Source organism: Eleutherodactylus coqui, chromosome 3, assembly GCF_035609145.1.
Source record: "Eleutherodactylus coqui strain aEleCoq1 chromosome 3, aEleCoq1.hap1, whole genome shotgun sequence".
Lineage (NCBI taxonomy): Eukaryota > Metazoa > Chordata > Amphibia > Anura > Eleutherodactylidae > Eleutherodactylus > Eleutherodactylus coqui.
The window spans coordinates 201,170,776-201,184,048 of NC_089839.1; the positions used below are offsets into that span (position 1 = coordinate 201,170,776).

A 13,273-nucleotide genomic window follows, 5' to 3' on the forward strand; every position below is an offset into this window, starting at 1 on the left:
TAGTAACATAGTAACATAGTATGTAAGGCCGAATGAAGACATTGTCCATCTAGTCCAGCCTGTCTATCCTACTGTGTTGATCCAGGGGAAGGCAAAAAACCCCAAGGCCAGAAGTCAATTAGCCCTTTTGGGGAAAAAATTCCTTCCCGACTCCCTAATGGTAATCAGACTGTTCCCTGGATCAACCCCTAATAGTTCCTACCTGCCTATATACCAGGATTGACACTTAACCTAAAATTTATATCCTGTAATATCCTTCTTCAGAAAGACATCAAGTCCCCTTTTAAACTCCTCTATGGATTTTGCCATCACCACTTCCTCCGGTAGAGAGTTCCACAGTCTAACTGCTCTTACAGTAAAGAACCCCTTTCTGTGTTGGTGATGAAACCTACTTTCCTCTAATCGTAGCGGATGTCCTCTTGTTACCGTCGCAGTCCTGGGTGTAAACAGATCACGGGAGAGATCCTTGTGTTGTCCCCTCATGTACTTATACATGGTTATTTGGTCGCCTCTTAACCTTCTTTTTTCTAGAGTAAATAGTCCCAATTTGGATAGCCTCTCTGGGTATTCCAGTCCCGTCATTCCATGTATTAGTTTAGTCGCTCTTCTTTGAACCCCCTCAAGCACTGTGACATCTTTCCTGAGCACCGGTGTCCAGAATTGTACGCAGTATTCCATGTGAGGTCTGACAAGTGCCTTATATAATGGAAGGATAATGTTCTCGTCCTTCGCCCCTATACCTCTTTTGATGCACCCCAAGACTTTATTTGCCTTTGCAGCGGCTGACTGGCATTGGTTACTCCAGTTTAGTCTATTATCCACTAATACCCCCAGATCCTTTTCCATATCACTTTTCCCTAGTGGTACCCCATTAAGTGAATATTTGTGACATCCGTTCCTCTTGCCCATGTGCATAGTCTTACATTTTTCAACATTGAACTTCATTTGCCATTTTTCTGCCCAAGCCCCCAGCTTATCCAGGTCCGTTTGTAGCCGCACATTGTCCTCCGTTGCATTAATTATATTGTATAATTTTGTGTCATCTGCAAATATTGATATTTTGCTGTGCAGCCCCTCTATCAGGTCATTGATAAATATGTTGAACAGAGTGGGGCCTAATACTGAACCCTGTGGCACCCCGCTAGCGACTGTGGTCCAATCAGAGTACGAACCATTTATTACCACCCTCTGCTTTCTATCGTTGAGCCAATTTTTTACCCACTTACACACGTTTTCGCCCAGTCCGAGCTGCCTCATTTTGTATATTAGCCTATTATGTGGCACGGTGTCAAAGGCTTTAGAGAAGTCCAGATATACAAGATCAATAGATTCTCCCTGGTCCAGCTTAGAGCTTACTTCATCGTAGAAACTGATCAGATTTGTCTGACATGAGCGACCCTTCATGAATCCATGCTGGTGAGGAGTTATTCCCTTAATCTCCTTGAGGTACTCATCGATGGCGTCTCTCAGAATCCCCTCGAAAATTTTTCCCGTTACTGAAGTGAGACTTACTGGCCTGTAGTTACCAGGCTCACTTTTGCTCCCTTTTTTGTAAATTGGAACCACGTTGGCAATGCGCCAGTCCAATGGTACTACTCCGGTCTTGATAGTGTCTAGAAATATTAGGTATAGCGGCCTAGCTATCTCGTCACTTAGTTCCTTTAGTATCCTTGGGTGTAATCCATCTGGGCCCGGTGATTTATCAATCTTAGTTTTCTTTAGACGCTTCCGCACCTCCTCCTGCGTTAGGTATGAGATATTTTGTGAGGAGTTCGTTTTATTCCCCTGCATCTCGTGTGGCATTTCCTTTTCTTTGGTGAACACACTTGAGAAGAAACTGTTTATTAGATTTGCTTTCCCTTCGTCATCATCAATGATTTCTCCTGCATTGTTTTTTAAAGGGCCAGCGCTCTCCCTGCAAATCCTTTTGCTGTTTATGTAGTTGAAAAATAGCTTCGGGTTGTTTCTGCTCTCTTTTGCGATCCGTCTTTCTGCTTCCTCCTTGGCAGTTTTAATCGTGTCTTTGCATATTTTGTTTTTTTCCCTGTATGATTTTAGCGTCGGTGCTCCACTGTGGACTGCAGCGTAGGGAATGGTGGGCTGGGCACCTTTATTACATGTTGCCATCCATCTAGCACATACTTTTGAAAAAAATGCCCTTCCCAGCATCCATGATCCGTGTTTCCCACAGTGTGACCTCTGCCCACCCCATTTGGCGACCTAGGTGCGAGCTAAGCTCTGGGTCACAGTTTTGCAGCCAAGTGGGGACATATACATGTGTCGTGCAAGGTGTAAGTAAGGAGGCGGAAGAGAAAACACAAAAGTTCTAACAGAAATATGGGATTAAATTTAATGAGCAAAAAATTAACAGAAAATAAGCAGAAAAGCTAAAAGACCAAAAAAAGGCACACAACCATAAAATAACAGGTAAACCAACTGAAACTAATGTGGCCTACAGTGGTAAATATGAGGGCCCTTGACTGACCCCCGAACCTTCACAAAGCAAGCTTACGATTTGGGATTGGGACTTGGGAAAGGATTTGTCGAGCCGTGCTCGGGCACCATTTGCTGCTGACCAATTACCCTTTAGGGCATAAACCCCTCTGACTGCCCTCATACATATGCGGCTGGTTAGCCACCTCATCATTGCCTATTTGCAAATCTTGTTGGGGCTGTAATGCAGCGTGCTGCTGCCTCAACCAATCCCCATAACTGCTTTGAATCGCGTTGAATACCTGAGTTACGGCAGGGGGGTGCTGTGCCATACTCATGAGTGCAGTAACTGCACACTGCAGCTCCAGCTGCACCTCGGCCGGGATGCGCCGACAGGTGGCAGCCACAAGCTGGCCAAACCCCTCAGCCCAGTCAATCTGGCGTTGGCCCCGTAGGAAACTGAGTACTAGCAGGTCAACTATCCTGCCTGCCAGCGGCTCCTCCCTCTGCCTGTGTCGGCGCCTGGCAGCACGGCGAATATGCTGGGCCTGCGAGGGTCCTGGAGCTGGCGGGGTAAGCCCTGCCGGCGCTGGAGCTGCAGCCACAGACTTTGTGGGCTTATTGCCTGTAGATGCTGCTGGAGGGCTGCTCTTGCCTTTCAAGGACGAGGTGGCTTGAGCAGTAGCATGGATGTTATTCATAGGCCTGCAGGTAAAGAATTAAGAAAAAAAAAAAAAAAAAAAATTAGGGCCATTGCAGGTGTCAGAAAAAAACACAAAATTGTATTTAGCAAGTCATTGGAGGCACACGAGGTACAATACAATTTTTTAGACCTAGGCAAAAAAAAAATACCTCTAACTTTTTGCAAACTCAGTGTACCATGGGCAGCTTCGTAATGTGGGCATACATCCACAGAAAAGTCCCGTTGGCACAACTCTGGCCCAGGCACTTCTGAAGTTACACTAAAGAGCAGATCAGCTTGGCTACCCCTAGGGACATATTGTCGGCCTCCGAGGGGACCACTATTATCTGAGGTGGACAAAACACATCTTAGCAGCTTTAAAACATGCGTCTATCCCCTTCAGGCACAGTTATTATGCAAATAAAAGCCTTAGGAGCACACATGGTGCCAACTGAATGGTATGCCTTTGCTGGGGTGGGAACCACACTCTGTCCTTTGTCTGGGGGGTACCAACTAGGGCGGTGCCAGATCAGATCCCCCATAACATTCTAATTAAAGGCGGCATCTAAGGTGCAGCATTGATGATGTGCACACAATGGTTGTATAACAGGATGGTCCCCAGGGCATTGTTGCAAAGACTAGCTGCATCTGAGGCACATGGTTGTACGTGAAAGCATTAGTCTAGCCACCAAGACAATGCACCAGATGTGATTATGCGTCGGGGAGGTCTCTTTTCCCAAATTAATACCAGTCTGCCATCAGGGGGCAATTACTATCAGTAACGAAACTATCGAGATATACATCAGACTCCCATGGGAATGTATTAAACATAGCCCGCAAAAATTAGACCCGCCCACATGAGCACCGAAAGGCTAAGTACTAAACTAGTATGGAGCGTCTAACTACCCCAAAGACACAGAAATAAACAAGCTGTTTCCAAATTGCGGTTTCAGCGTAAAATGCTATAGGCCCATCAAACTAAAGCGTGAAGATGGGTAAACCTCCTACTGTTATAGACAAATAGGCGAGTGTGTGTGTGGGGGGGGGGGGGGGGTTGCGTCAAGCCAAGGGCACAGCAGGCATAAGGGGACAAAACATGCCAGCTGTGGCACATGGCTCACATAAGCCGCCACTCCCACTCACCACATTTATTGCATGTGCAAACAAGGTAACAGGAGGCGAAAAAATAGCAGGATCAGGAAAAACTTACTGTCTTAGCCGCAGGACGGGCCTGAGGAACTTTAGATGCGGGGCCAAGTAAAACCCTCTCCTGCGCGATACGCCTGCACCTCTGCTCTGTAGGCGGATCTGCTCCCTCCGCATTTGATCGCGGCAGCTCCGCCATTTGCGGCGCAACTCATTCACTGTGAAAGGATAAAAAAAATGCCTTGTACAAACAATTTCAAGGTCGCAGCGCACAACTGGTGACCAAAGATTGAGGCAGTCCCTTTAAATTAAAAAAGAGACAATGCATGGTGAAAAGTGCAGCCAGGGGGCGCTTTGTAACTATAAACTGATGTCACAAGCAAGTACATTAAGGGCTGTCCACAAATATTTAGGGTGCAGAGTATGGCCAAGGACACGCTTACATCGCGCTACAAGATAAATAAGGTGACCAGATGTCCCGATTTAGACGGGACAGTCCCGCTTTGGGACCCTGTATCCTGCCTTCCACTGGGACCCCAGCGGTAACAGGCATTTGTCCCACTTTCTAGTGATGTCTGGTCACCATTAAAGTAATTACTGGGCGAGGTGCCGCAGCACCCCACCCGGTAATCACTCTGCAGTGCCGTGGCCGGATGCACACACTGACAGCAGTGTGTGCATCCTGGATCTTCCTCCCCCCTCCCCTCACTTATGGGGAGCGCACTAGTACTATGGAGCTACTGTGGAGGGATCACTATTATTGCTGGTGCTACTGTGTGTGTGTGTGTGGGGGGGGGGGTCACTATTACTACTGGGGCTACTGTGCAGCGGTCACTATCATTGCTGAAGTTACTGTGTGTGGGTCACTATAATTGCTTGGGCCACTGTCTGGGGGTCACTTACTACTGATACCACTGTGGGGGAGGCTCTATTATAGCTGGGGCCACTGTGGGCGGGTCACTATCATTGCTGGGGCCACTGTGTGAGGGTTACTATCATTGCTGGGGCCACTGTGTGGGGGGTCACTATCATTGCTGGGGCCACTGTGTGGGGGGTCACTAACATTGCTGGGGCCACTGTGTGGGGGGTCACTAACATTGCTGGGGCCACTGTGTGGGGGGTCACTATCATTGCTGGGGCCACTGTGTGGGGGGTCACTATCATTGCTGGGGCCACTGTGTGGGGGGTCACTATCATTGCTGGGGCCACTGTGTGGGGGGTCACTATCATTGCTGGGGCCACTGTGTGGGGGGTCACTATCATTGCTGGGGCCACTGTGTGGGGGGTCACTATCATTGCTGGGGCCACTGTGTGGGGGGACTCTATCATTGCTGGAGCCACTGTGTGGGGGGGTCACTATCATTGCTAGAGCCACTCTGTGGCGGGTCACTATCATTGCTAGAGCCACTCTGTGGGGGGTCACTATCATTGCTAGAGCCACTCTGTGGGGGGTCACTATCATTGCTGGGGCCACTGTGTGGGGTGGTCACTATCATTGCTGGGGCCACTGTGTGGGGGTCATTATCATTGCTGGGGCCACTATGAGGGGTCACTATTAATACTGGGGCTACTGTGAGGGGTCACTAATAATACTGGGGCTACTGTGAGGGGTCACTAATACTGGGGCTACTCTGAGGAGTCACTATCATTTCCACTGTGGGTGGAAAGGTCATTATTACAGCTGAGGAAGTCACCATCATTGCTGGGGCTACTGCGTGGGGGTCACCATCATTGCTGGGGCTACTGTGGGGGGGCAATAATAATACTGGGGCTACTGTGAGGGTTCACTATCCTTGCTGCGTCCACTTTGGGGGAGTCACTATTACTACTGGGGTACTATGAGGGGTCACTATTATTGCTGGGGCTACTGTGGGGGGGGGGGGGTGGACACTATTACTGCTGGGGCTACTGTGAAGGGGGTGTCACTATTACTGCTGGGGCCACTATTACTGTTGGGGCCACTGTGTGTGGGGGTCACTATCATTGTTGGGGCCACTGTGTGTGGGGGTCACTATCATTGTTGGGGCCACTGTGTGGGTCACTATCATTGCAGGAACCACTGTGTGGGGATCACTATTATTGCTGGGACCACTGTGTGGGGGTCACTATTAATACTGGGGCTCATGTGAGGGGTCACTAATAATACTGAGGCTCCTGTGAGGGGTCACTATCATTGCTGGGGCTACTGTGTGAGGGTCACTATCATTGCTGGGGACACTGTGGGGGGGTCACTATCCTTGCTGGGGCTACTGTGTGAGGGTCACTATCATTGCTGGGGCCACTGTGTGAGGGTCACTATCATTGCTCGGACCACTGTGTGGGGGTCACTGTTAATACTGGGGCTACTGTGAGGGGTCACTATTAACACTGGGGCTACTGTGAAGGGTCACTATTAATACTAGGGGTACTGTGAGGGGCCACTATCATTGCTGGGGACACTTTGGGAAGGTCATTAGTACTGCTGGGGCTACTGTGGGGAAGTCACTATCATTGCTGGGGCTACTGTGTGAGGGGGCACTATCATTGCTGGGGCTACTGTGGGGGGGGGGGGGGTCACTATTAATACTGGGGCTATAATGTACTGAAAAACTTTTAAAAAACTTCTAAGTGGAGTGAAATGAAAAAAAAAACACGAAATTCCACCATCTTTGAGTGCATTTTGTTTCTACAGCGTACACACTGCAACAAAAATGACCTGATAACTATTTTCTATGGGTCAGTACAATTATTACGATATCAAACATATAGTTTTTTTTTGCTGTACTACTTTTAGCTATTTTCTGTCACCATCTTTTGACTGCAATAACTTTTTAATTTTTTCGTAGACATGTGTGAGGGCTCATTTTGTGCGGGACATCCTGTAGTTTAAGTTTGTACCATTAAATATGTACGACATTTTGATCACTTTTTATTATATTTTTTCTTTGGAGACTGGGTGACCAAAAAGGCACAGTTCTAGTGTTCTTGATTTCCTTTTCTCTGCCGACTTTTACTGTGCGTGGTAAACCATGCATTACTGTGATAGATTGGACTTTTACAGACCAAATACCAAATATGTATATCTGTTTTAGTATCTAGATTATTTTATTAGAAATATGGCAAAAGGTTTTTTTTTTACTTTTTAAAAACTTATTTTAGTCCCCAGAGGAAACAACAACTTGCGATGCTTTGATCACTCCTGCAGTATGACGTAATGCCACAGCATTAGATTATGCCGCAGTCTGACAGGCATTCTATCAAGCCATGCCATAGCCATAGGCATGGCTTGATAGGCATTCTGCTATGACAGCCCTGGGGCCTTTCAGAAGGTCCCCGGCTGCCATGACACCTGCGATCTTGTCATGGGGGGGCGTACGGGACCCCATAACATCGGTTGGGGGATTTAAATGCCGCTTTCAGAATTGACTGCGGCATTTAAAGGGTTACCAGCTCCAATGAGCTGCGCAGCTTATCAGAGTCGCTACGGGCAGCGCCGGCTATAAGAAACCTGCAATCTCCCTCCATAGACACCTTGAAGCTGCAGGATGTAACTGTACGTCTTGTAGCATTAATGTGTTAAAGGGGTTTTTCAGTGAAAAATACTACTGATGACCTATCTGCTCGGGACCGTGACCGATCAGCTGTGCGGTCGCGCATGCTGTCAGCGCCGCCATAACAGAGGTTTGTGTAGTGGCTGGCGCTTGTAACTGCAGGCATGGCTCTCTGCCTGCAGTTACAAGCGCCGGCCACTACATGGGAGGGCAGCATAGAGGCTTCCACTTCGACCTCTGTTATGGCGGCGCTGACAGCATGCACCTGTCCAGCTGATCGGTCTGTGTCCTGAGCGACGGACCCCAGGCGATCAACTACTGATGACCTATCCTGATGATAGCATTTCCCTGGAAAGCCCCTTTAAGGCTCTGGAACTGAGCAGATTACATTAATTACAGTGAATCAACTAATGAGACGCAGCTACTCACACATTCTTGCCCGGCCAGCGGAGCGCGCCGTCAGCCATTGGTTGTCGAACAGCTGCTCAGCCACTTCCTCCCACGCCTCGTTCCGGCGTCTCCTATGGTAGTATTGTACGATTCGCGGGTTCCATAGTAATGGCCTCTCACGAATGAGAGCGATCATTTGTACCTTCTTTACCACTATAGGGGCCATCTTGTTTCTCTCTCAGCTTCACACACTCTCTCCTCAGAAAACCAACCCAAAGCTGCTGGGAAATCCCCTGGCAGCTCAGAGCCTGCACAGCCCGCCTTCTGGAATTTGCATGCATCACCATAGTAACCTGTGTTTTTTCGCATCGCACTTGAGCTGCGAGCTCCTGCGATGCGGTGCGTTAAACAAGGAGGCCCCATAGGGAAACATGGGCTACAAGTAGTAGCACGTAGCAGATAATCACGCAATGTTGTCACCGCTGTACAAGCCGCCTTACCGGTTTATATACAAATGGCATACCTGATTGTTCATCATTAACCCTTGCTAACCCTCTGCTTGATCTCAATATATATACGGTAGATCAGCTCAACAAACGTAGATCATTCTGTAAACCCGCTCTTTATTACAACAAATTTGACATTTAGCCTGGGTTCACACAGGGCGGTTTTGCCGCGGATTGCCGTTGCATATCTGCACTGTGGCAAACCCGCTGCGTTTGCAGTGCAATGTAGCACAAATGAGTTTTGCAAAAAAGCTGTTCTCACAGGGCGGATTTTTTCCGCACAGCCGCAGTGCGGAAATGCAACTGCGGCGCGGTTTTCAAAGATGCAGCATGTCTATTCTTCTGTCTTTTCCGCGGTGCTTTTTTGTCCACAGACCTCTATGGACGCAGCAAAATCCACACCAAAATACTGCAAAAAAAAACCGCTTGCGGATTGTTCTGCAAGAAAATCTGCAGGAAAATCCGCAAGCCAAAATTAACCTTTGAAGCGGTTTTGCCGCAGAAGCATTTCTTCTGCGGCAAAACCACAACGGAAAAACCGCGGCAAAACCGCAGCAAATCTGCCCTGTGTGAACCCAGCCTTATTCTGAATGCTTTTTTTCTGTTTATTTTAAAAATCAATAAAAATTCATTGTTTAATTTTATTTTTTTAATGTAGTGGATACGCCCGTATCCTGCGTATTTACTATTAAATTGACTTGAATGGGTAAGGGTGGTTTCACACGGGCAATAAAATCGTGCGATGCGAGAGTGCGCACAAAATTTTCAGAGGTTTCTTTCCCATCAGCGATGTTTTCACTGATGCGATGTTGCGAGAACAAATAAATCGCGGCATGCTCTATCTTTCTGTGATGTGCCATCTTTTATCTCCCATGTCTCCCTATGGAGTCAACTCGCGTTGTGATTTTAATATTTGAAAGCCCTATGGACTTTCTCAATTTTAAAAAACGCGCAATTTTATCACGGGTGGCAGCGATGCTCTTCTTTTTTTTTTTTTTTAAATAATCTTGCATCACTGACGCTTAAATATCGCGGGAACAAAGATGCGATTTCGCCATGATTTTCTTGTGGCAAAATCGCGATCACACGTGTGGAACTAGCCTAAGGGCTTCTTCACATGACTACACAATACACCGAGACTAGAACCCATTGGTTTCAATGGGTTCACTCTCATTTCATTTTTTTTTGTACACGTGTAATAACCTGTTCTATTTTGTGCGCATTTGAGCGTGGGCCACGGAAAGGTAACCCACGCTGCCTAAGGGCGAGCACCCACTGGCGTTTTTTTACCTGCGTTTTGCGTTTTTCCTGCACAGGCATAGAGATAACATGTGTTCCTGTCCACTGGCGTTTTTTTTGCGTTGCGTTTTTAACATAGGAACTGTCAGTTGCATATGTGTCCTTATTTTTGTCCTAATGCACCCATGAAAGTCAATGGAAATTAATGGAAAAACCGCGAAAACGCCGCGAAAAACGCGCGGAAAAATCACGGTAAACGTTTTTTTCCCGCGGAAAACGCAAACGCCAGTGGGTGGGCGCCCTAAGGGTACATTCCCACATAGCAGAATTGGTGTGGATTTTCTGCAGCAGATTTTGAGTCAAAATCCGCACCAATGGTGCCTCTAGTGAGTACATCGCCACTGGTCAGGTAGTGGAAGTGGCATCACCTGACTAGCGACGCTGCGCTCACTATAGGCCGCCGGGCAGCGGCTGAAAAGGTGCATTGACAGCACGAAGACTTCGGAAGTGATGGGAACACAATATCTTCTGAAATGAACTGCACCAATGAGGCTCGGCACATACACTGATTTTTACACTATTTTGGACGTGAAAATTCCACTAAGTGTAAACGTACCCTTGGACAACTTTCAAAAGAATGTGGTGCCAGGCTACTTTTTTGTGGCCCACCCTGTATATACTGTACGCCCGCCGAGTCATGGGATAAATGTCACCTTGATGACTAATTTGATTTGTCCGACACAATTATCAGCGCTCCGATTTCCCTTAAGGTCGCCCTTTCCTTGAGGAGTTCCTGGAGGAGAAGGGTAATTTGAGTCTTTTCGCGGTCTTGATAAATACGCTGTATATTCATACTCTGATTAATTCATTAGCTGAAAGGTTTAATGCAGCATGAAATCGCTCTCTGCCACCAATCCCCAGAAGTAATTGGATATATGGAAGCGATACGCATAGGGATCCAACATACTGTACACAGCAAGGGAGAGAAGTGAGGGGTGAGAGGTGAGGTCTAAAGTTCGGGGGACTTCAAAGATCTTAAAGGGGTATTTCCACCTTAACGAGATATACTGTATCCACAGAACAGGGGATAACTTGCCGATTGGTGGGGGTCTGACCACAGGGACCCTTACTCATCCATAGATATCGCCCATCGTGCGCCACCACACCATTCACTGCAATGGGACCTGACGGAGATCGCTAGGTTTAAGCACTCAGCAATCTTCGGTGGTCCCATTCACTTCTCTGATGTATTTTACAACCAGCTCAGACAGTATCACGCAGGATAGGCTTAGATACACTTGCTGAGCAGACAATATCACACATGATAGGTTTAGATACATCACCAGTGCAATCATTATCACTAAGATTGGCGTAGATGCTTAGATACACTGGCCAAGCAGATAATAATACACTAAGATTAGATACATCTGCTGTGCTGACCTTATTGCCCACAAGAGCCTTATATACATTATCTTGAGCGCTTCAACTCGGTTATCTCTGGCGGTCCCATTAAAATGCATGGAGCAGTGGCATGCATGCGTGACCACCACTGTCAAAATTTCAGGATCCTCTTGGGGTTTCTCTAGATTGACGAGGTTCCAGCTTGGACGTCCACCGCTCAACAAGTTATTCAATTTCCTATACATAGGTGATAATTTGACAAGATGGTAATACCCCTTTACCTCCAGACTTGGGGCATTTGAAGAAGTCTGAAATCCACCTACTGTGTTTTAGGCTCAGCTTGTTGTTGTGTCCTCCATGATTTATATTGCTGCACTGTTCTGTTGGGGTATGCCTATAATCATTAGCTCCAGCAACTTAGCTACATTGACTACTGGAGTCTGAGGTAGTCTGAAATTCACCTCCTGTCTTATCAGAAGCTCGGGTTTTTACTTTTTCCCATGCTTTATTCAGCTACTCTGCTCTCACGACACAGCTTTGATCAGTGACTCCAGCTCAGCTGTAGTGCCTATTGGAGCCTGAGGTACTGTAAAATCTACCACTTGTCTAATCAGATGCTCAGGTTGCTGTTCTGTCCCTCATGCTTTACACTGCAACTTTGCTCTATCAGGGCACAACTCTGACCAAGACAGGGGATAACTTGCAGATCAGTGGGGGCCAACTGCTGGGACCCCCACCGATCCTGGGAACATAATCCAGTGCATCCAGGAATTAATGGAACAGCAATCACACATCTGCGCTGTCACTCTACTCATTTCAATAGACGCTTGGAAATAGCCGTGCAATAACCATTTCCCAACTTGTCTGTCTCTGGCAGTTCCATTGGAATTAATGCTGCAGCAACGCACATGTGAAGCCACCATTCAGTTCCTTACTAGACCCTGTTTTTGGAATTGTGGGGGGCTCAGCGGATGGAACCCCACTGATCTGCAATTTATCCCCTATCCACAGACTAGCACAGGACCATACCATTCACAATCAGTAAAAGACAGCTTAGCTCAACCTTCCCCCCAGCATATTGACCTCTCCACAGAGCATGCCCACTACACTCTTTTATAGAAGTCAATAGGTCACTTCCTTGTAAGGGGGGTAAGCAGTGCCCTGCACTCCCTTACAGAATCCATTGGCTCATCCACTCAGATAGGTGGCTTTGAGGCTGTGGTATTAGGCTCTGACCCCTTGTAGGGACTCCTGCTGGTGGAAGAGTCCAGCCTGCCGCGAGCCAGAAAACAGGTGCATGGCAGGGCCGAGGAGGCCCTGCGTCAGAATTATTATGCATAATGAGCCAGACACAATGTTCAGAAGCATTGATGAGGACAGTGCAAAGCCCTGTCACAGGGATGAGTGATGCATAGGGGAGGCAGAGACGGCAGCAGCAAAGCAACGCAGCAGCAGCCTGAGGAAGTGCCATTGTGGAGCACAGAATATATTGGGCCTGGCGGATGCTGTTCTCAGAAAGCTGCCTAGGGCCAGAGAAACAGACCAGAGACCTTAATGACCTGGAGGCCGAAACTGGAGCAGCAACTAGACCATCGGGGTGAAAGACTCCACTACGTGTGGGAGGAAAGGGAATTGTATGCCGCAAAGTGTTTAACGATGCGGCGTGGGACTGGGGGCAGGAAGGAATGGGTTAACATTAGCGAGCGAGGGTAGTGGGGGGAGGAGCTAAGACAGGAAGGAGAAGGAGTGAGAGTGGGAAAAGAGCACAAACAGCCTAGGAAGGGAAGAAGACGGACGCAAAAGAAGCAGACGAGCAGAGGAAGAAATTAAGAGCAGCAGCACAAAAGAAACGAGAAAAGCGAGAACCGGAGCACAGAAGACAGGAGTTTTGAAAGAAAAAAGCCGTCGGAAGATAAAGAAGGTCAGAAGAGTCGGGTGGAAGACAG

General features: G+C 47.7%; 1 protein-coding gene across 1 annotated transcript; it reads right to left on the bottom strand.

The window, feature by feature from the left end:
• Positions 1–2,343: 2,343 nt before the first annotated feature.
• Positions 2,344–8,441, bottom strand: LOC136619941 (uncharacterized). The gene is made up of 3 exons (XM_066594659.1): positions 8,221–8,441; positions 4,326–4,479; positions 2,344–3,138 (listed from the first exon to the last, which is right to left on the bottom strand). The coding sequence occupies exons 1-3, from the start codon at positions 8,405–8,407 to the stop codon at positions 2,580–2,582; spliced, it is 900 nt and encodes a 299-aa protein (XP_066450756.1). The 5' UTR covers positions 8,408–8,441; the 3' UTR covers positions 2,344–2,579.
• Between the last annotated feature and the right edge of the window lie 4,832 nt (positions 8,442–13,273).